The 23,878-nt window shown below is 41.1% G+C and overlaps 1 protein-coding gene across 1 annotated transcript in view; it reads left to right on the top strand.

The window, feature by feature from the left end:
- The first annotated feature begins 21,446 nt into the window (after positions 1-21,446).
- The window catches only part of LOC122787353 (calcium/calmodulin-dependent protein kinase type IV-like), a 632,731-nt gene continuing 630,299 nt past the window's right edge, over positions 21,447-23,878 (top strand). Inside the window, exons 1-2 of the mRNA XM_044054009.1 lie at positions 21,447-21,594; positions 22,265-22,375. Coding sequence (XP_043909944.1) covers positions 21,542-21,594; positions 22,265-22,375 — 164 coding nt within the window. The 5' untranslated portion in view covers positions 21,447-21,541. The remainder of the gene's footprint in view (positions 21,595-22,264; positions 22,376-23,878) is intronic.

Below are 23,878 nucleotides of genomic sequence, written 5' to 3'. Positions count from 1 at the left end.
TTTAGCTAACGCTAAATGTCTGTCAAACATTCTTACATTTCTCAATGGCTTTGCTAGAAAATGTATCATGATACACACACACATATGCATTATATATATATATATATATATATATATATATATATATATATATATATACACATACATATATATGTATATACATGTATATATACACACACACATATATATATATATATATATATATATATATATATATACACACACACACATTTATATCATGAAATATCTAAAACAGTAACAAACCTCAATCTATCTAAAATAAAAACACAATACATTGAAAGCTTATAATGTTGAATCACAAAATATCTAACTGTATCATATACTCAGACTACTGAGATCAAGTGTGAACTTAGTACTGGTAATGTTATGGAAAAAGTAGCAATGTAATCTGTAGAAAGTGGTAGTGTTATGGAAATCGTAGTAACATAATCTGTAGAAAGTGGTAGTGTTATGGAAAATGTAGTAAGGTTCTTGTGTCTTTTGGCTTTTCCCAGTTAGGGGTCGCCACAGCAGAACTCTGGTCCGCTAATGATTGGCAGAAGATTTTTACGTACCGAGTTGCCAGCCCTGATGCACAACCTTTAATGAAGGTATGCCCCTTCACGCATGTCTCCACATAGAAAATGCTTTAGCTGAGAATCGAACGGGACAACGTCTTGCTGTGAGGCGACAACGCTACCGCAGCACCACCACTTAACATGTAGAAAATTAGAGAAGGGGTAGGGTTAGGGTTAGCACACGAGTAAGGTGGGCAAGGAAAATCAAACCTTGTCCTCTTAACTACAGGAGACAGTCCAATAAGAGGTTGCAGCTGTAATCATCCACATCAGCTGGTAGACCTCCACTGACTTTTTCTTTTCTGATTAAGCCACTGAGGATTACAGTCAGCCAATGCCAGTCAGAGTTTCATAACTCTCATTTTTGGAAAATGCATGTCTATGCAACACATGTCAATCTTTTAAGTGAATTAGAATTGCCTGGCACTTAAGGCTCTGAGCTGTTAATAAACTGCCACCTGTAGTCACATGTACAGGGTTTAAACCATCCTACCTCCAGTGGCCTACTGTGCAACTGTGAGCAAATCACCCAAATAGTACTCCTGATTGGGACATTTCTCCAATGGGTTTACTTTTTTAAGAAATAAACTACCATTTAGTATGTGCTACTCTGGGGCCTTCCCCCCCAAAAAAAAAAATTTTGACTTTGTCCAGAATTCAAAGGAGTTGAGAATTATTTTGGTCTGTTTGTTGTAAAATTAGTGGTTTTCTGGTAAATTGTCATGGATTACAATTATTAAATAATGGCAGGCTTGTGAGTTTCAGATTTTGTGTCCTTCACAAAATGCTTACTAATGCAACTTTCTAAGCATATAAGAGAAAGATTTAAAATCTGTTCCTAATTGTTGGATCTTTGTCTCTGATTCTAGAGGTTGGAAGGGCATGGGGAATGCAGTGGGTTGCAGTGTATGGTTCTCACAGTAGTGAGGTGAAACACATTTCTCGGTCATTATTTGCATCTGTTCATTCATTTTATTGCAACCAAACATATAAATATAAAAGGGACTGTAACTGATGGCGGGATTTTGCATGTGCATGTTTTTGTGTGTGTATGCACCTCAAAGTACTTATGACACAAAGGAAGGAATCGATTGTAGCACAAAGTTGCTTCCTCGTATGAGGATTTTCTTTGGGTATGATACTTGGTTTCCTTGACTGCTGACAGTGTGTTTATGTGTGTGTGAATAAACTACCCCACATGAAGTCTACAAGTTTAAAGTATGAATGCATTTTTAATTTAACTTAATTTTTGCAGTCACATGAGTGTAAAATGCATTGTGTTGGACTACAACAGTTTGGTACCTGGTGCAGCTGTAATAATGCTCAGCTGTTAATGAGCTGGTTTCTGTACTGCAGCATTTTATTCAGCCTTTGCGTATTGTGTGTTGACCAAGTTATTTCTCCAGACAGTGCTCCTGGGCTGCCCTTGAAAAGAAAAATGTGTGTCTACTAGGTTGTCCCAAGCTCTGGGCAAATTACACATCCATCTTTTGAATTCCTGCACCCTTCAAATAGCAATAATTAGTTGCTTCATTACACGCTATTTGAGTGTAAATACCTCCTTGTTTCATTTTTAATAAATTAGAGTTCCTAACATAGGTCTCAACCTTCTATCTCAAAAATGAACACTGCCTCTCATAATATGGAGCAAATGGGCACAGTGTGGAACACTTACTAACAGCTTACTAACAACTTCAACTTGGAAGCTCACATGATGGTCAAAATGTGCCACTTTATACTTAACTCCTTTTAATAATTAATATGATTTAGGTCTACTTCACATAGAAATCAGTAAAAAAATTCCTAACAATGAATATGTGGCAGTCCCCTTCATTTTAGAACTGTGAGGAATAGACCCAAAATGAAGAACATTCTTTGCAATGAAGGACACTTGACAGGTTTCAAAGGAAGAAAAGTTTATTGTTGTTCATGCTGTCTGATTTCATTTTATGAGCATTTTGTTTTATTCATCAAATAGCTGTCAGTGTTTTTGCTGTAATTATTTTAATAAACAGTTTTAAATTAACTGCAAATTTCTGTGATCATTGTAAAATTAAAGGAGGAAATAAGGTGCGCGCAGACAGGTTTCAACGGGTTTTATAGTAACTTAGGAGAGATAGCCAAGTAATGGGATGGCTTTGTGGGGGGGGGGGTCTAGTCCATTACTGTACCTAGGTAGGGCCCCATTTGACCATGACCTGGCTCTGTTCTTATTGTTCAGAAGCTGCAAAGGAGTATTTAAGCTTCATATATATGCCACATACTTTTTCTATCTTTCAAACCAGGTAAAGTGGCAACCCAGAAGTACTGTCTGGTTAAGTGACATGCTCAGAGTCACACAGCAGGCAAATGGAGACAGAATGAGTCATATCCTATACCCTTGAGTATAAGGGGCACCTCACCAAGAGATTATACCCTTAATCCTCTGCACTAATTGCTAGACCTTCACTCATGTCTTCATTTTCTAATAAATTACCAAAGGTTAAAAATGATTAGAGAATGTGTGACCTGTACATCTCCACTGTGATTGGAGAATGAACGTTCTCCAGTATGGTGTTAATGTACAGGTAATACCCATTGAAAAACAAGTCAGCCACTTCATGGCAGCATATTAAGCTGCCATGAAGCTCAAAAGAATTAAAATGTAAACTGACATAATTTTTATATTCATTAAATAGTGTTTTGCTGTTTAGGAAGTGCAAAATTAAAACAAAAATTAAAAAGAAAAAAAAACATGTTTGTCTGTGTGAATGTGTGTGTTTGCGTTTCTGTCTGAGTATGTGAGCGTATGCATGTTTGTACGCATGAAAGTAAAACTAAGAGAGAGAGAGAGATCAAGCACTGACTGCAACAAACAGGCCATCAGAACACTTTTGTTAAACATTAAGAGCTATGAAACTCAATGTCTGGGGTTATTGATGGTGTTTAATTCTTTGTGTCTTTATAGGTAATCAGCAGCAATATTAGCAAAATCAAGGACAATAAATAGAAGGAATGAAAGGAGGGGGTTGATAGGAGAGAACTGCAATACCTTGCATCCTGTTTTTTTTCTTTATTAACATCTGTGGTTGAAATTTGTCATTATTGGTGTGTGTGTGTGTGTGTGTGTGTGTAAACATTAAATACTTACCAAACTTACATTTTGGATGTAAAATACTTCCTCCAGTAACAATTACATATACTACAGCAAGTTTGAAACATTAGGTGGAGGAACAATTTTACATCAAAAATATTAAATTGTTTTGTACTTGTTTGTTTATGATTACAATGTATATATTTTAACAGCACAATAATGCCCTCCAGGGTGTATGTTATTGTGTAGGTATCAGGCCTCAGAATACTCCATGGAGAGCATCATTTGTACAGTAATGAGAACACATATTCTTGTGGCGTGACAGCTTGCCTAAGGTTTATAGTTGGGCAATAATTCTAGATGTTAAGTTGTCATTCTCGCCTTCATTCTTGCTGGATGGGTTCGGAGCTGATCCTCGGCTCCGACTCAGCCTATACTATAGCTCGAGAGCTATTTTTACCAGCTCGAGGCAGCCCTATATCCCACAATACCATGCGCTAACTCCCCAGATCTCGTTTGCCGCTTCGCTGCGAGGTAGTCTGTTTTTACCGGCTCCGGTCAGTAAGTGCTTTTTTCATATATATATTCAGTCTCAGTAGTTTTTTTCCAGTTAGTTACCCTTCTTTAGGTCCCTTCTAACTGCCTTACCCTTTCGGTAGCCCATTTTCCCCTTCTTTAGTTAGTTTTTTATCTTGGGCCTACGGGCTTTTCCTTAGTTTTCCCCCACCCCTGTGTGTGGGGGGTTTTAGTCAGTTCCCCTTAACTTAAATAAGTGTGTGTGTGTGGACTGGCTGTGTTCCTTTTTATTTTTTGTCAGGATGTCAAAGGACCCTAAGGTTTCGGGATTCAAGAAGTGTGACTCGTGCGGTCAGAAAATGTCTCTGACAGACGGTCACACTTCTTGTGTCTATTGCTTGGGGCCTTTACACCTGCAGGACTCTTGTTCCGTTTGTCACGGATTTGGTTCAAGAGTCCTGCAGGAAAGGCGTAACAAGCTCATCCTAAGGGGCTTGTTAAAGCCTGATGACTCCCCGTCCAAGTCTGGCTCGGGGAAGTCGTCAAAAACCACCAAACCCTCAGCTCCAGCTTCTGAGCCGAGGGCTGGCGTTATTGAGACGGCTCCGACCTCGGTTCCGTCTGGCTCCGAGGCGAGCAAAGTGGTTTCCGCTCCGAAACCATCATCGGAGCCGACCCCGGGGCGCAAGCGCTCTAGGTCCCCTTCGGTAGAGTCTGTCAGATCGGCTCCGAGGTCCCCTCTCCTATCGGAGCGGAGTCATAGGACTCATTCATCGAGGTCATCCAGGTTCTCCGACCACAACATCGAGAGGGTGGTCAGTAGACTCATAAAATCTCAGGCGCTGGCCCAAATGCTCCAGAGCCCATCTCACCAGACTGTGGCTCCTTCGATACAGCTATCCATTCCTCCTCCGACTCATCTCTCAAGTTCGGAGCCGGAGTTTGTCAGAACCGTGACCTTGCCCACGTCGGAGCCGATACTTCCTCCTTCGGCTCCGGTGTCGTCGGCTCCGACCTCTTCATTGGTTCCATCCGTGGAGAGGTCCGGGCGCCGAGACTCCATTGTCGGCTCCAAGGGGGCGAGTGGCATTGGACCCTTGTCCGACCCCGCTCTCCCTCTCAGAGCTTCGGCTCTGGTTAGTTCAGCCCCAACATCATTCTTGGAGCCTTCTCTGTCGGTTCTGGGGGCGGTTCCGGTCTCTTCGGAGCCGGGGCTACCTTTGGTATCTGATGGGGGAGCCTTCGAGGTGATGAGGAGTGTGCTGGACCCAGTGTCCACTCCAAGGTTAAGTTCTGCGGCTCCTTCCTCTGTAGTGCCTGTTACAGCCTCTGGCCATCCTCCTACACCTGACAGCAGAGATCCAAAGTGTAGGGTACCCACCTTGGGTGTCTCCTCCTCTTCCGAGGGCTCCCCTGAAGTTTCAGGGGAACCCCCTAGGAAAAGAAAGTGCAAGAGGAAGCACATAGACTCCCCCGAGTCTGTCATATCGGACACCGACTTGGATGAGTCGGAAGGTTCCCCCAGATCCCCCTCTGAGGATGTCTCCTTTTCAGACATCCTGGAGATCCTAAGACAGAGGGGAAATTGGTCCACTCTCAAACCTTCCGAGGACGAGTCGGTTTACCTTGACGCCTTTGGATCTCGCCCTTCCACCTCCTGGGTGTCTCCCCCTTTCGACCCACTAATGGGGGTAGTGGCTAGAAAGGCATGGGCAGCTCCTGATTCAATGGAACCTACCCGTAGGAGGCCTTCTAAATTCATTTCTGCACCAGATGACAAATCCTTTCTCACCAAAGGCATTTCAGTTGATGCTATGGTGGTAGCAGCAGCCACGAAGAAGGAATTGGCTGATCCTTCTGTATCTGTTCATCTTCCTAACAAAAAGTCCAGGACCATGGACAGGTACGGCAAGCGGACCTTTGCTTCAGCGACCTTTTCTATGCGATCGCTGAACTATTTATGTCATTTCACCCGCCTTCAGAGAGACTTGCTCAAAGAGCTGGGTGAAACGGTACAGGATCCTTCTGCTGCGGGGTTTAAGGACAAAATAAACTCTCAGCTGGCTACCCTGAACTCCATTGTTAACTCCTCCATGCGGCTTATCTCTTATGCAGCCGATGGAGCGAGTAGGGCCACTGGCACAGGCGTTGCGTTGAGACGTCACGCTTGGATGCGACTCTGTAACTTTGCCGATCCATTCAAGGCGTCCTTCACCAACACCTCCTTTGACGGTTCAGAATTGTTCAGACCTCAGGTGAAGAATACCCTCACCAGATGCGAGCAAGATGGTAAGACTCTCTCTGCCGTGGGAGTCCGTTTTTCCACGCCTTCTAGACCTTATCCTAAGGGACAGAAGGGAGGAAAGATGTGGTTCCGCAAACCTCAGGGAGTCGTGCCTGCAGCACGTGGTGAATTTCCCCCTAGAGGCAGAGGGGTAAATAATAACAGACGCCGCCCCAGGGGCAGAGGGGGTCCTCAGAACCAGGGCTCTAGGGAATCTTTTCCTGACCAACCCTTTCAGCATCCCTGAGAAGCTGCCAGACTGTCCGCCTTCGGAGGCAGTCGAGGGAAGATTATCTCTGTACCCGGAAGCCTGGCAATCCCTCTCCCAAGACACATGGGTACAGAAGATCATATCTGAGGGTTACAAAATCCCTTTCACTTTCCCTCTGGTACAACCGCCAAAACCCCTACCAGACATACCACCCGCACAAAGGGGTCAGGCTCAGCTAGAAATAAAAAAGCTGTTAGAAAAAAAGAGTCATCCAGGCAGTCCCAGCAGATCAGATAGGATCCGGAATCTACTCCAGATTCTTTTTGGTACCAGAAAAGACAGGAGAATGGAGACCCATATTGGACCTCAGCAGGTTAAACATCTCTGTACTAAAGACAAAATTTCGGATGGTAACACTGCAGTCCATTCTACCCTTTTTGGGCAGAGACAACTGGATGTACTTGTTAGACCTCCAGGACGCGTACTACCATATAAAGATACACAGGCGCTCCAGGAGGTTTCTCCGCTTCCGGCTGGGAGTCAGTCATTTTCAATTCAGGGCCCTGCCCTTTGGTCTCACCACAGCCCTCCGGGTGTTCACCAAATGTTTGGCAGTGGTCACGGCTCACCTGAGACAGAAAGGATTCCAGGTGTTTCCATACTTAGACGACTGGCTCATTTCTGCTACCACCAAACAGGATCTCATAATGGCCAGGGATTACACTATTCAACTTTGCAACAGTCTGGGTATTTCTATAAATTTTGCAAAGTCCTCCTTGTCGCCTTGTCAATGTATAAACTTTATAGGCGCCGTATTAAACACCACAGAAATGTCTGCAACATTACCACCTCAGAGAGTGACAGACATAAGGCGGAATGTTCAGCCCCTGTTTCAGCCCAACAGAGTCCAAGTCAAGCTAGTATTGAAAGTGTTGGGCCTCATGGCGGTGGCGATTCTTCTACTTCCATTAGCCCGCTTCCACATGAGGCTCCTTCAGTGGATGCTGTTTTCTCAGTGGTCCTTTCAACAGCTACCAATGACCCACAACATTTTGATAACCCCATCTTGCAAGTAACATCTCTCCTGGTGGATGGTTTCCCCCCAGCTTTTTCAGGGCAGACCCTTTGTTCTCCCCCCTCCAGTTGCCACTGTCACAACGGATGCCTCCCTGATCGGGTGGGGGGGGGGCATTATCAGGGCAGGACGGTCCACAGCACTTGGCAACAGTCAGAATGCCAGCTGCACATAAATGTCCTGGAGATGAGGGCGGTGCTTTTGACATTGCAAGCCCTTCAGAGCTCTCTTCCCACGGGGACTATAGCAATTCAAATGGACAATATGTCTGTGGTGTGGTACATAAACAAGCAGGGCGGAACAAGGTCCTACCCCCTCTGTCGAGAAGCACTCAGACTTTGGCAATGGGCGATTTCATCTCAACGGTTTCTGATAGCAATGCACATCCCCGGAAAGTCCAACGTCATAGCAGACAGATTGAGCAGAACTATCCTCATGCCTCACGAGTGGTCTCTAAATCAAGCGGTAGCAGACGAAATTTTTCAGAAGTGGGGCCAGCCTTGTTGCGACCTTTTCGCAACTCCCCAAAACAGCAAGTGCCTCGACTTCTTCACACTTTTTCCTCTACCAGGCCAACCCCCCAGAGACGCTCTTGTTCACGTTTGGCCCCGGGGTCTTCTTTATGCCTTTCCTCCCTTTCCATTGATCCTGCAATTAATTCAGAAAGCAACTGCATTGAGATCCAAAATGATCCTCATTGCCCTGTTTTGGCCTCGACAAGTTTGGTTCCCGTTCCTGCACAAATACCTACTGGATCAGCCTTGGCATCTGGAACCCCTTCCGGATCTGTTGACCCACCTCACGGGTAAGCTGCATCAGTCTCTACATTCCATCAACCTCACAGCTTGGTTGCTCCACTTCCAGCCATAGCCAGGCTTCCCCTTATTTCTCCTCCTGTTCGTGATATCATTCTGGCTTCCCATAAGTCCAATACTAGGAAGACTTATGCGAGTAAATGGAAGCGTTTTTCACACTGGGCACAAACTAGGTCCTTAGACCCTTTCCATGCACCCATTCATGAGAGGTTCTTGACTTTCTGGTGGAGCTTTTTCATTCAGGGTCATCATCGGCCACTATCAGGGTACAATTAGCGGCCATTGCTAATTTTCATGTTGGACTCTCAGAAGCAAATATTATGTCCCACAAACTCTGTAAAGCCTTTCTCAAGGGCATCTTTTTGCTCAGACCTCCAGTCAAAGATCCACCCCCACAATGGGATTTGAATTTAGTTCTAACCTCACTAATTCTGCCCCCTTTTGAACCTGCAGCTTCTTGCTCCCTCAAACTTCTTTCTTGGAAAACGCTGTTTTTAGTAGCTATAACATCTGCCAGAAGGGTATCGGAACTTCAAGCCTTGTCTGTCCGTCCTCCTTATTTGGTTTTTCATAAAGACAGGGTAACTCTCAGAACAAACCCTTCCTTCCTACCAAAAGTGTTATCGGAAGCAAATCTAAACCACTCCATTGATTTGCCTGTCTTTTTCCCAGACTATACCAACAGGGCTGAACAAAAATTACATTCATTAGATGTTCATCGCCAATTATGGTATTACCTAGACAGGACAAAACAATTCAGAAAGTCAGACCAGCTCTTTCTCTCTTATGCTACAGGTAAGAAAGGGCTTCCGGTATCGAAGGTTACTCTTTCCAGATGGCTGACATCTATTATTACCTTGGTCTATGAGTTGAGACACAGGCAACTTCCCTCTAGGCCTAAGGCTCATTCAACCAGGGCACTATCAACTTCAACGGCGTTTCAAGCAAGGTTACCACTAGATGCCATTTGTGCAGCAGCTACATGGGCATCCAAACATACCTTTATTGCCCATTACAAGCTTGATTTAGCCTCCAGAAATAGAGCTGATTTTGGTTCCACTGTACTCAGGAGTCTGTTCCATTGAGCCACCCAGGACTAAGATGCTAGGGACGCTGTCCCATCCAGCAAGAATGAAGGCGAGAATGACAACTTAACATTAAGAAGTTATGTCTTACCATAATGTTCCATGTTAGTTGTCTTCTTCTCGCCTTCTTTCTTGCGTCCCTCCCTCCTGCCCCCTAGCCTGGATAGACTCGAGGTTTCTGAGTCCTTCCATTTCTGGAGATACAATATGTTGTGTTTTTTCCTTGTATCCTTAGTGTTACTAGCAGGAAATCTGTACTCGTAAAAGAGGATTATAATATTATTATTATAATATTATTATTTATACTATGTCTTAGCTTCTGAGATCTGGGGAGTTAGCGCATGGTATTGTGGGATATAGGGCTGCCTCGAGACGGTAAAAATAGCTCTCGAGCTATAGTATAGGCCGAGTCGGAGCCAAGGATCGGCTCCGAACCCATCCAGCAAGAAAGAAGGCGAGAAGAAGACAACTAACATGGAACGTTATGGTAAGACATAACTTCTTATTATTTGAGTTTCATACTTTTTTTTTTGTTCAAATGTTCAGAAAATGCATTTTGATGCAAACCTGTTGTTCTGTTAACTTTAAGTGAATTAGAGTAGAGTAGTCTGTTTCTTATCTGTCTCCAGTTTTGCTAATCTAATTTTGTCTCATATTTATACCCTGCCCCTCACTAGCTTCTTTTTTCTAGTAAATCACTGAGTATTACTGTCTCTTATTACAGTTTTGTAGTTATTGTTCAGAGAAAGCACATGCAACACTTATTGCCCATTTAACATTTTAAGTTATTTGGAGTTGCCTGACAATTATGTTAATTAACTGCTTCCTGTAATCAAAGGTACAAGGTTTGAATCCTTTCACCTCTATTTGTCTACACTGTGACTTTGAGAAGTCACTAAATCAGACACTGCTCCTGGGTCACCCCTAAAAAGGTACACTTTGCCCCTTGGGTTTACGTGGTTAACAAATCCAGAAAATAGTGCTTAATATTTGTCCCTTTTTCCCTTTATTTTTGGCTTTGTGCAGAAGTCTTACACAGAGGTACTTTGGCCTGTTCCTTATAACATTTGTGGCTTCTGGAAAATTGTTGCAGATTGTAGCCAGAATATAATGGCAGGCATGTTTCATATTTTGTATCGTTCAGCAAACTCTTGATAATCCAAAGCTTGCTATTCTATCAGCTTTAAAAGTATATAAGAGAAATATTTAAAAGTTATTCCTGATTTTGTGTTTTTGTTTCTGATTCTTGAACTAAGAAGTTGAAAAGGCAGAGGGGATTTGTACTGTATGGTTCGGACATGGATGAGTTGAGATACTTTTGTGTGTCATTATTTATAAATGTATTCATTCATTTGATCTTAAACATATATCAAAGGTGTACAGTTACGAAAGTGGCTGCAACATTTGCAACTTATTCTTGAGTCACTAATGTTTGAAGAGCTAGGTATGTGGTAAAACACAATATAATGCAATTTTCCAAACAAAATTTCATTGTGTTTCCTTTTTTACAGTATCAACTAATATAAACCCTTTCCTCATAAGAGGCAGTTTCATCAGTTGTAATGTATATGCTCTGCATGACCACACTTGTAGCATTCTTTATATCATTCATTGTAAAAGATTTCTACTTGATCAATTGTGAAGTATGTGTGTGTAAATCTGTGCATTATTGTTTGTGTGGATGAATATACGAGTACCATCATTTCATTGAATAGTAGTTAGATTGAAGCACAAAATCACTGAAAACACATTTTCATGAAAAGCTCCATTCTTAGTTCTGGTACTCAATGTAAACCAACAGAACAAAGCAGTAGATCCAGCAACTCCACTCAACTTTATTGAAATGCAAGCTCCAGATTTTCACAAAGACGACTGAGCATCATATACAATCTGCTCTGCTATCTATGTTGGGAAAAGTAATATGAAGTTAAAAGGAAGGATATCAACATATGTTTGATATTAGGAGGTGCAAGGAAACAAATGCGCTATATGAACGTAATCAAATGAGGGGGATTTGCATTGCTTTAGATTTGCAGTTTTGCAAAATATTAGCTGCAGTATACGGGGTGGAGACATTGTAACTATCACAAAGAAGGACGAACAAATGGATCTACAACTTTAAGGCAGATAAGCATCCTGGTTTCAATGAGAGTGTTTTCAATTAAGCTTATATTGAAGTGTAAGTGTGTCAGAGAATATTTTATTGGTTCATTTTATCATGTGATTGCTTAATTGAGTCTTTTAAGAATACAGGTTTTGATTCTGTTTATATTGCCTGAAGGAACACATTCTGTGTGAAAGCCTGGAGCTTGCATTTTAGTAAAGTCAAGTGTATTTGCTAGATCTAGCACTTTGTTCCATTTGTTTTCCACTTTTCTGTCACTACCATGTGCTCCTGCTTGAACTACTTTCATTACGTACTCCTAATGTAAGGAGCAAGCTAGGTCTGTTCATTAATATCCATGTTCCATAACTATAAACGGAGGAGAAAAAAAAGCTTTAATTTTAAACTGTAGCAAACCGTTTGAGTTGGAGCCTGAATTTAGCATTAGTATACTCAAGTGAGATAGCAAGAAGGGATTGCCACTGTTCTGGAGCAAGTGTAGAGAAACTAGAGACAGAGCTATGTAGATTTGGCAGGGAAAGTAGAGCCTACTGTACCCTGACATCTGAGGTTGTAAGTTGGGGTAGTAGTGATCAGTTTCATTAAAAATGAAAAAGAGGCATCTTAGTAGAGTCATTTGAATAGTTGGGAGTACAGACTTAGGTTGGATCTGGAGCCACTTTTTGTGGATAAAGTAAGGTGAGGGGAACTGTTGATGAAGCAGCATATTTTATTAGATACGTTCTGTAGTACTAATGTGTTTTTGCTGTTGGGAGGTAGTAAACAAGGGTGAGCCATACTCAAGTTGTACAAGCAAAACACTTTTCTCAATGGATGCTTAGTTGCTGATGAAATAAAATTTATATGTATAGTGAAATAAATAGTAGTAGTTGATTTTAGATCTAAAAGTTTAAATATGTTCCTGAAAGTTAACACTCAGGTTCATCCAGATATCTAGGTATCTGAATGAAGTGTGGTGTTGATAAGGTTGTCGTGCTGGTCAACAATTGGCGGGAGCTGGGAATTTTCAAATGTCTTGCCTGAGTAGCAAAGAACATAGCTTTGTTTATTGTGGGGGGTTTAAGGAGAAGTTTTTTTTGGAAAGAAGACAGTGGTTTAGGTCCAGAAGCTTAGTGGGTGTGGATTACCTGCCGTACTGAACTTAAAATATAAATAAACCAGGTCATTGGCATATAAGAGAAGTTGTAACTGAGGTAGGTTAGGGGGTAATTTATTTATAAAAAATGGAAGAGAGTATTGGGGCAAGTACCGATCCCTGTGATACACCTGAATGAGTATAGGTAATATGGGATAGAGATGAGCCTAGTTTTACAATAAAGGTTTTGTTAGCCAGGATGTCTTTGAATCACTGTGCGACTTCAGTGGTGATAATATCTAGCAGGTGGGCTAGTAATATTTCGTGTTTCACCATATAAACTCTGGTCAAGTCACTAAAAACAGCACTGGTGAGATTTCCTTTATCCATGATGATGAGTAAGTTGTTGGGTAGAGTCCAGAGTACAGTCAAAGTACCCCTTCCTGCCCAGAAGCCTTGTTGTTTGTTGGACAGAAAATTATATATTATTTTCAGATATGAGTTAAGTAGGTTGCAAATTAGATTTTGAAGTGTTTTGCCAAGGGTTGGAAACAAGATAATGGGCCAGTAGTGGCTGGTGGAGGAGGCTTTTGGATCTTTGGGAACAGGTCTGACAAAGGCAGACTTCTAGACTTGAGGCAGGGGTGTAGCCAGCAATTTACATTTTGTACTCAAACCTAAGGTTGTTGCTCCCACTTCCCACCTATCACATTAAAAACATACTCAACCCTGAAAATGCTACCCCCAGATATATAGGAAAAGGTGCATTATTTTAACTGTTACCATTTATGTCCATAAAAAGCTAGTTTCAGAGGTGTATTCCTTTTGCACAGGAATTCTTTGTATACCTGTATACTGCAAATGTTTATTTATACAGTCTAAACATTCTGTGCTTTTTTGAGTGTTGACATTTCCAAGAGATGCTCAGAAAAAAAATGTACTAATTTCAGCACACTGAGTCTGCCTAGCTACATCCTTGGACTGAGGGGAAGATGCTACTTATATTTAAGTTAAGGTAGTATGAGGCAGCATGCAGAGGGGTTTGCCTCATGTAAAAGAAGCTTTAAAGGTATAGTTGTTGTATGCATGGATCTCTGCAAATTCTGATTCTACAAAATGAGTTTTCAATGAAATGTGTTTTCAGTGTTTTTTGTACATGCTAGACCAGTATTCATGCTGTTTGTCCTTCATATTTAAATTTTATTTGAATTTGTTTTCCAGGGTAGAGCACTGGTCAGTTTTGACCATGTTCAGTCTCAGTCCATGGTTAGTATACAAATGCTGTTAAATGAATACATTGAAGGTACATATACAATCTGTGTTTAAAAAACCAAATACGTCAAGAATACAAATGGAAAACATTTACAGTATATGCAAAGGCTTGGTAAACATGATGTTTGTTGAAAAGTGAGAGACGCTGGACATGAGTGTCAGAGAAAAGAAAGGAATTTTGAGTAGAGAGCATAAGGGACAAGAGAGGATAAGTGAAAGACGAAAGGAGAAAGGATTATGTCGTGTGTCCTGCTGAATAGCATGCACATTTAGATTTGATAACTACATTTTCTTTAACAAATTTGTGACATTTTGGAAAGGAGGAGGTGTCCTTATGATGAGGAAGAAGGGATTCTCACAGTTTAGGTCAAAGAACAGAGGACTGGTTGTAGGTATGCAATTTGGATTGAGGGGATAACAGAGGACTGGAATGGTTGAGGATCTTAAGGCTGTATGTGGGTGCTGGCCTTATTAAACATTAAAAGTGAGAGAATGCGTTCACGAAGGAGTGTGAATAACTGAAAATCTAGGCGAAGGTAACAGGCAGCCATTTAGCTTGTATTTAAAGTAATGCAGTGGTGTCCATATCTGCGTGAGTTTATAATGAACCTGCAATGTTGGAGATGGTTTGTGGGATAGATGATTTTTTAACTAGGGCTTCTGCTGAAACCAGAGGGAGGCCAAATTCCAGTTGAGAGAACATTCTTTTTCCAAAGGCTGATCTGGATGCATAGGATAGAAAGGAGGATAATTTTTTGGGTCCAGAAAAGGAGGAAGCTGATCTTTTTCATGTCTACTTTTGTTTTAAGGCAGAGTTATTGTTATCATTAATTAAGGATTTTGTAGATCTTGCAAGTATTTGTTTGGTGCTGAATAGCGCAGTTTTAGTTTTATTGTGAAGTACAGTAAAATATTTTTATTCTTGAGCCAATGAGGAATGTGAGGTTGATGAAAGGGAAGTTTATTTATCTAGACTGAGAATAGGGGAGGAGAAAGTATGGAGCCTTGAGGCCTTGATAGACACCTTTGAGAAGGAAAAGAGTTGGAAATGGTGGAGTTAAAGTTTGACTGTGAATCATCCATCCACATTCTCAAAGTATCTTGAACTTTCAGTTAAGCCATAGGTTCATATGTGTGTACTAGGCTAATGGCCCTAGAGCCTATATAAGCCTGAAGATTCCCTGGCATCATGCTGTCCAAAGTTATTTCCCAGTGCCCCTGACAAGCAAGGCCACTGAAGTGATCCCCAAGGTGAATTTCCTATTGCCCATCCACTCAAGATTTCTCTTAAAGAGGGCCAGTGAAGTGCTCTGCTTAACGTAAATGGAAAGTTTGTTCCAGAGTATGGGAAGTTTCTGGGTTAGGAACCTGTCCCTCCAGCACATTCTGTTTATTGTGGTAATGAGGTTTAGGTCCCTGGAGCATGTGGCATGGAGGGATTGGGATTTCTTTAGGTGTAGCATATCTAGCAGCTCTGGGTCAGACATGGCTTTGTAGGTATAATGAAATGGTCAACATCAGTTCCTACGTTCCTTAAAGTAATTTACTTTACCAGTAGATATGAAACTGGAAGAGCTCTGAAACAAGCTACCTTATTGCATTTGATTTGGTACCTGCCACTTCTGGCAACATTGCTTAGGTAAACTCAGTCTTAAATCTTAATTCATATGCCTCTTCACCTAATAGAGCAATAGAGGTGAAGAATTCACCCAAGGAAATCTCACATATGCCAGTACGTTCCTATACTATAAATCCTTTATCAGGCACAGTACTTAATTTGCTAATTACCTGTTTAATCCAGTGCAAGGTCACAAGAGAACCAGAGTCTACCCCAACACAAAGAATAGAAGCTTATCCTGGATGGGGGTACCAACTAATCATATGATGCATACAAACACTCAAACTCACACATGGCATTCATGACTGTGGGTAATTTGGAGGATTAACACTTCACCTGTAGTGTCTGTTTGGAACATGGTAGAGAACAGGAGTACCCTGTGAAATGTCACATGGACACAGACAGGACATGCAGACAACAAACAGAAGGCACCCTAGGTGAGAACCAAACTGAAGTAACCAGGAGTTGTGAGGTAGCAATGCTAATAACTGCATTGCTACATTACACTGGTTCAGTATTTAAACTATTAATACACACCACATTCCTCCCTGGTGAAGAGGAAGTAACCCAATATTGGTACAGCATCCATTATGATCAAAAGTCACCTTAATATGTATATTCTTAAATATTTCAGGCCAGAGGCCTTCATGTGTTCCATCCAAACTCCACTGTGTCTCAGCACATGACAACACCATTTCTGGTGCCACTGCTCATATCTGATTCTAGCGAAGGCCAGACTGGCTCTCAGACCATGCTTTCTTCTAGTACCCTATTAAAAGCTTCACCTTCACTGCTGATTATCTCAGAGAGCACTGCAATCTGCCTTCTATCATGCTAGTATGTGTGACCTCTGCCTCATGTTCACACCTGTGCATCAGCATCTTATGATGCGTGACCTCTGCCTCATGTCTGTGCATCAGCATCTTATGATGTGTGACCTCTGCCTCATGTTCACACCTGTGCATCAGCATCCTATGATGATGTGTGACCTCTGCCTCATGTTCACACCTGGGCATCAGCATCTTACGATGATTTGTGACCTCTGCCTCATGTTGATACCTGTGCATCAGCATCTTATGATGATGATGTGTGACCTCTGCCTCATGTTCACACCTGTGCATCAGCATCTTATGATGATGTGTGACCTCTGCCTCATGTTGATACCTGTGCATCAGCATCTTATGATGATGTGTGACCTCTGCCTCATGTTGATACCTGTGCATCAGCATCTTATGATGATGATGTGGGACCTCTGCCTCATGTTCACACCTGTGCATCAGCATCTTATGATGTGTAACCTCTGCCTCATGTTCACACCTGTGCATCAGCATTTTATGATGATGTGTGACCTCTGCCTCATGTTGATACATGTGCATCAGCATCTTATGATGATGATGTGTGACCTCTGCCTCATGTTCACACATGTGCATCAGCATCTTATGATGTGTGACCTCTGCCTCATGTTCACACCTGTGCATCAGCATCTTATGATGTGTGACCTCTACCTCAAGTTTACACCTCTGTATCAGTATCTTATGATGATTTCCCCATTATCAAAACAGCACCACACACAGGACCCTTCTGTCAAAAACAGTAGAATTTGCCAATTGTCATTAAATGTTGCTTCACTATACTATTCTCTGTGCTGGCTTTGTTTGCTGCTGTTCTTAGAGAATCCTCCTGGGACAGGCAGAGCCACAACTCTGCTGTAAGACCAAGATCTCACTAACTGAAGCCCTAAACATGGCAAGATTTCTGTTTCTAGCTACAATGTTATGTAATGAAGAATGTACCTTAAGCCAGAACTCAAACCATAACAATAGTTGTAGCCAATTTCACTATGAAATATGCCTCCATGATAAGCAGCTTTGTAGCAATACGTTAATATATTGCACAAAATGTTTAAGTTTAATCACTGAGGAGCTCAGTTGTTCATTACCAACTGACCGGTAATCATGCTAATAAAAACAAAGCTCTAGCAGCCATGAACTTTTATGAATATCATTTCTTATCATAGACGTACTTTCCAGTCTTGATGACATCACCTAGGAACACATCTTCCCAGTTTCCTTCCATCTTTAATGCCTAAAAAATCAGCCTCAGCAAGAGAGGGATAAGGGATTTGAACCAGCGTTCATAATCCATAGCAACACTGCAACATTCAAAATCTTTTAAAACCCTGAGAGATAACACTGGTTAGCAAAAAATATTTCCAGTAATAGCTCTGCAGATTTTGTGAGATGGAATAGTATGCACAATGTAGGGAAAACTCAAGCAACTTTTTACAAAACACTGGTGATTCTTTAGAAATATACACAGAATTCCACTCAAAGTTCTCTTGCACAAGACTTGGAGATATACCAAAGTTTAAATGATCTTGAAGATAAAAAACAGTAGGAGAATTTGCCCCCATAGAAAGTTCAAAATCAGATTATCAGCTTCATAAAAAAAGTGTGTGCGTCCAGGTAGCAGAAGGATTAGGGTATTTTTTGAAACTCAAAGGCTCAAAATTACAGTCCTTATAATAGGGAAACTAACGTGCAAATTTGGGGGAACATATACTATACTTAATCCCCCTACTCCAAATTATTGATCTTAGAGATAATATATGCAAGTATAAAGGGAGTGGTAGACACAGTCCCCACCCATGCTTGGGCTATAGGTGGGCAAAGATAAGACTGTTCATACTTCTGATAGGAAGTCAAAGGAACAATGCTTTTATTTATTTTTTTTACACAAAGCCCTACTAACATTGGGCTTGTACCTCTCAACTGTTCAGATTTTCACAGAATGTCCAGATTTTTGCCTCATAGATTTGGTCAGTTTGCCCCCCAAAAATATGTTTTTTTGGCAAATCATTGAGGATTGAAGTCAGAAAAATAAAGACAAACATTTGCCTTTCAGACTTTATATCCTTCAGAAAATCCATGCTTATGCAAAACCTTTTTATTCTATCAAGTTTCGAAGTTTGTAAGAGTCATATTTTTTAAAAAAATTCTCCCTATATTTGGGCTTTATCCCCATTATTTATGGTTTTGTCCAGATTTCTTGCTCTAAGAGGTTGGGATTTATGTTTAACACATACTTTGGCAAATTTCTGATAATTAAACTTGAAGGGAGCATTGTTAATATATTGTAAAATCTATTCAGAAATTCTTCTGAATTGTACAGTTTTACTTAGAGCACTAAGAAACCACAAAGTAAGACAAGACTCAGTCTGGTCAGCTGATTCAACCTTTGATTTTGTGCATGTCCTGACTGTGGTAAGTGCTGCTTCTGGGATTCTCTGTAGTCTAAGTTTCAGTCCTACTCATTTTTAAGCACCAAAAGTGACAAAAAATGCAAGGACAAGCACAGGAAACTATTCCTTACCAATGTGAAATGGCGGACGTTTGTGTACCACAGACTGATTTTTAACAAGTAAAACTAGACACCATCTTTCAGTGTTTTTAAAAATCAAAAAGTATTTTTTAGATTACATGTATGAACAGGATAAGAATGGTTTATTTGTCAAGATGCAATTGGGAATAACATGGCTGTTCATCCACTAATCCAGTAAAGAGTAAGGCAGTCATATTGGGAGGTCACACAATCCAGAGAAAGCAAGAAATACTAAGGTCCTTATAGCAAGGAATGGATAACGAATCTGTTAAATAGTTTACATTGAAGTAATAAGCAAACAGGGAGATCTGGTTATCCCACATCGAGATTAATATTAGATGGCCAGAGTTACAGACTGAAGTCCATTATCAGTTGAGAGACATAGAATTACCGATTAATACCAGCTGAGCAGAATGAAGGCATTGTTCTGAGATGTGTTTGGAGGGACAGGTGAAGTGTCATTCTGGGAAGGTTAGGTATGGAAGGCACAAGAGTTTTACATTTTGAAGGCTGGGCTTTGATAAATCCTTCCCACAGCTTGTCTCTTTCTTTTACATAAATGACTGCTTCTCCTTGGCCATCTGTGAGCAGATGACTTGGGCCTTAAGTCCCCACCCTTTCACAAGCAGAGGTTCCCTTTGAGTAAAAGGTCAGACACCATAAAATGGAGACCGTGTGAAAGGGGTCTGTGTTTAAAGAGGTATCCTTTCCAAGTCTAGTCTCCTGTGCAAGTCACAGTGCTGTTCATTGCAAAATAATTTAGTTGACTTAAATAAAATGCTTGGCTGTGGCTCATCATCTTCTTCTTTTGGCTGTTCTCGTTAGGGGTTGCCACAGCGGATCATCCGTTTCCATTTCTTCCAGTCCTCTGCATCTTGCTCTGTCACACCAACCACCTGCAGATCATCCGTTTCCATTTCTTCCAGTCCTCTGCATCTTGCTCTGTCACACCAACCACCTGCATGTCCTCTCTCGCCACATCAAAAATCTTATCTTAGGCCTTCCTCTTTTCCTGTTACCTGGTAGCTTCATCCTTAGCATCTTTTTCCCAATATACTCAGCATCCTTCCTCAGCACACGTCCAAACCAACATAATCTTGCCTCTCTGGCTTTGTCTCCAAACCTTCCAACCTGGGCTGACTCTCTAATATACTTATTCCTAATACTGTCCACCCTCGCCACACCCAGTGCAAATCTTAGCATCTTTAACTCTGCCACATCCAGCTCTAACTACTGCCTTTTTGTCAGTGCCACTGTTGCCAACCCATATAACATAGCTGGTCTCACTACCCTCTTGTAGACCTTCCCTTTCACTCTTACTGGTGCTCGTCTGTCACAAATCCCTCCTGACACTTTTCTTCACCCACTCTATCCTGCCTGTACGCTCTTCTTCACCTCTCTTCCACACTCACCATTACTCTGAACTATTGATCCCAAGTATTTAAACTCATCCACCTTCGCCACCTCTACTCCTTGCATCCTCACCATTCCTCTATCCTCCCTCTTATTCACACACACATATTCTGTCTTAGTCCTGCTGACCTTCATTCCTCAAAATGCTTGGCTGCGACTATTTTGTCAAAATGTCTCTTTGTTCAAGTTTTTCTTATTTTGTCCAACAAAATAAAAATGAGGCAAATAAAATACACTTTCTTCCTAAATAACAGTATTATTTCACTATGACAGCACACAGAGATAATCACACTTCAAAAATTCAATAATTAAGATTTCTATGTTAAAACACGTCAGCTACCCTTCGCCTTGTAATGACTGCCCTTCCTTATTAGCAGGGAAGGGAGAAGGGGTGTGTGATCCCACTAGCGTTGCCACCTTTTCAAATGGCCAAAGTGGGACATTTTCGGTACAAACATCAGATTTTACAGGCCGACACATACCCACGGTCAGTACAAAGGATGGAACTTAACTTTTTTGCCTAAATAAATGCTTATTCTTGTAGCATTTTAGTTGCGTATTCTATTTCTTATAACATTTAGGTATTTTAGATGCAGAATAACTGTTTTATGCAACTATTACATAAAATATAGGAAATAATTTTGTCCTAAAATCTCAGGACATTTGCCATTTTTAAGATTTTTTGTCAGGACACAACTGCCCAAAGAGGGACTGTCCCTCGCAAAGTGGGACAGGTGGTAACCCTAGATCCCACTCAAGAGTAAAAAGTTCTAACATGTAAATGCATTTGTTAAACTTAAAAATCAAAACCAGCAGCTGCAATTGGGCGAATGCCCAGAAGAGGTCGCTCACTAAGAAGAATATGCAGCTTATTTGTAACACTGGTAATAAGACTTTAGCTAGCAGTAGTTCTTAACTGCAGGCATCGAACCAGGGTCTTCGCGGACTGCAAGGTTTGATAAAAGAGGTCGTAGTTTGCAATACTCTTTTAATAGCTAAGAGAGAACGGCAAAATCCTGCATGCACCAAGAGCTAAGAACATCCTTTGAAACCAGAAAGGATGCCGCTGAAAGGTATTAAAGTTATTTTCTTTGCCTGGAGGTTAGTGTGGAAAAGAAGGTTAATAGCACACAACTGATCTACTTGTTAAAGACGCGACAACCTAAAGGAATAACAAACTGGTTTTCCGATAAACCGGGTGGGATTAAATCTTTAAAAGTAATCGTTTTTGATTTTAGTTAATTAAAGGGTGGTGAAAGTTGAAAACGACAGGAGAAAGTGTACGTGGGGTGGGGTGATGTTACGAAGGTTGCAAATTTGATAATCTGCCCTGTCACTGGAAAAACAGTGATCACTGGAACTGATGTGGTATTGGGCATGTGAAAGATCTAACGTGAAGAAATCTGAAATATGGGGAAGAGTGCAGGAGCAAACTATATAGAAACAGCACAATGAAATGCTTTCTGGCAGCTTGTCAGGAAGATTATGTCACGAAATGCAGCCACGGTAGCTGAATATTCCTCTCAACGATGTTCTTGAGAAGATAGGTTATTTATTCATTTTCGTGTGCATTATTTATTAAGAAAGGCATACTAAAGGAGACACTGCAGGGGAGTAACTTGGCAGGTTTCAAGTCCCCAGAGCTGTACATCACTAGCAGAGATGTGACATTTTTCTGTGTTGCTAAAATGTATAGTTATTGATTTTGTATCCATTTCATCACTTTTCCTTTCTCCTTTGCAGCACAGCCATGCCTGCTTCTAGGTCTGCTGCAGGAATGGAATACTGGGTCGATGGATCACACAGAGAAACTGCCCTTGAGGACCACTTCAGCCTTGGTCAGGAACTCGGGAGGTATAAAACCACAAATATTTGCTGCTTATCTCTATGCCCTTTACAGAGTTTGTGTGTATGAGAGAGAGAGAGAAGATTGAGGCGATATAGAAAGTAACATTATTTTTTGAATTTTGTTGTGGTAAACATGCAATTGGTTTATTAGCTTTATCATTGCTTAAATCTATAATTAACTTGCAATGCTTTAAATATCACCTCTAGGAAAAATGAAAAGAAAATAATGTAGATGTTCATGGGAAAGTAGAATGTTTGCTATAGTATGTTGTGCTATAAGAATGCATAGATTGATGTCATTTTTAGGTGTTAAAATAAAAATACAGAAGCCATAGCCCCCCATGTTCTGATGGGTACTGTAGGAAGTAAAAGTGTAAATTTGTTTTGCTGAGGCATCAGAATGTGGATGGTTTCTGACTGGTAGGGCACAGGATTCCATACAAGTTGCTTCATTAGGGGGAGACAGCAGCACTTGTGCGTAATTACTTACAATTCTCTGTTTATATATATAATAATCATGAGAGGGCACTGTACATCACTGGGGAGGAATGGGGTGAACTGAAGAGTTAATAGGGATAGCAAGGACAATCAGTTGGCCAATAAAAATAGTTTATCCTTTTATATGTATAGGACAGCAGAACTAGGATTGACTGTCATTGAAGGATAGTGTTTTGTGTGTCAGATGAGCAAGTGAGCGTTAATCTGAGCATTCTTCACATCTGAACACAGGTATAATAGTGACTGGTATAAGACACAGTAGGCGTTCTCACCTGAGACATCAGAGGTGAGGAAAGTGTAATGCTAGCTGAAAGGAATGATAATGAAGCTATCAACTTTTACAAATGGACTGTCATGAACTGCCAGCAGAAAGACTGCGAGTGCAAGAATTATTTTCTGGTACAGATTATCAGATGGGAAATGCTTTCTATGACTGTCTGGCCTGGGATAGGAGACAAGGGCAACCTTTGCCAATGGGTTCTTGTGACTCTGTGGGCTAGTACCCATAGAACTTACACATTTGTCCGTCAGAGGCCGTAGCACAGCAGAATAAATTTTAGTTCATGGAGAGTGATCCAGCCAAGAGGTGTGGTGTTAGGACTCGCCCAATAGTTTGATGGTGGTCAGGAACAAGTCAGTTAGTCATGACTTGAATTTATATTATGTACATTGTACACGCAGACTGGCTGGTTACAATGCCTAGTCATAGAACATATTCCATTTAATATGTAGTGCTAAAAGCCAGATTTAAATTTTTCAGTTAATTATGTGTGTGTTGCATAGCAAAATCATCTTGGGGTGTCAGTGACAGACAAGTTGTTAGAGCCTGATGCCTACAACTTGTTACTTTTATGCAATTCTTAACACTTTTCATACTGCAGTTCAAGTTTAAACATTGAGTCATATCAGACTAACACTTTAAGGACTGAGGTTTTATGGGAAGAGCTGAAAATAGTTCCTACAGTCATTATTGTGCAAGATTAGCTTTTTTTTCTGGCTTTTGTCCTCTTA

The sequence above is a fragment of the Protopterus annectens genome, chromosome 13.part0, assembly GCF_019279795.1.
Source record: "Protopterus annectens isolate FY-2018-M chromosome 13.part0, PAN1.0, whole genome shotgun sequence".
In the NCBI taxonomy this organism is placed as follows: Eukaryota; Metazoa; Chordata; order Ceratodontiformes; family Protopteridae; genus Protopterus; species Protopterus annectens.
The sequence above is the reverse complement of the archived record's forward strand: the minus strand, read 5'-3'. Positions and strand labels throughout refer to the sequence as shown.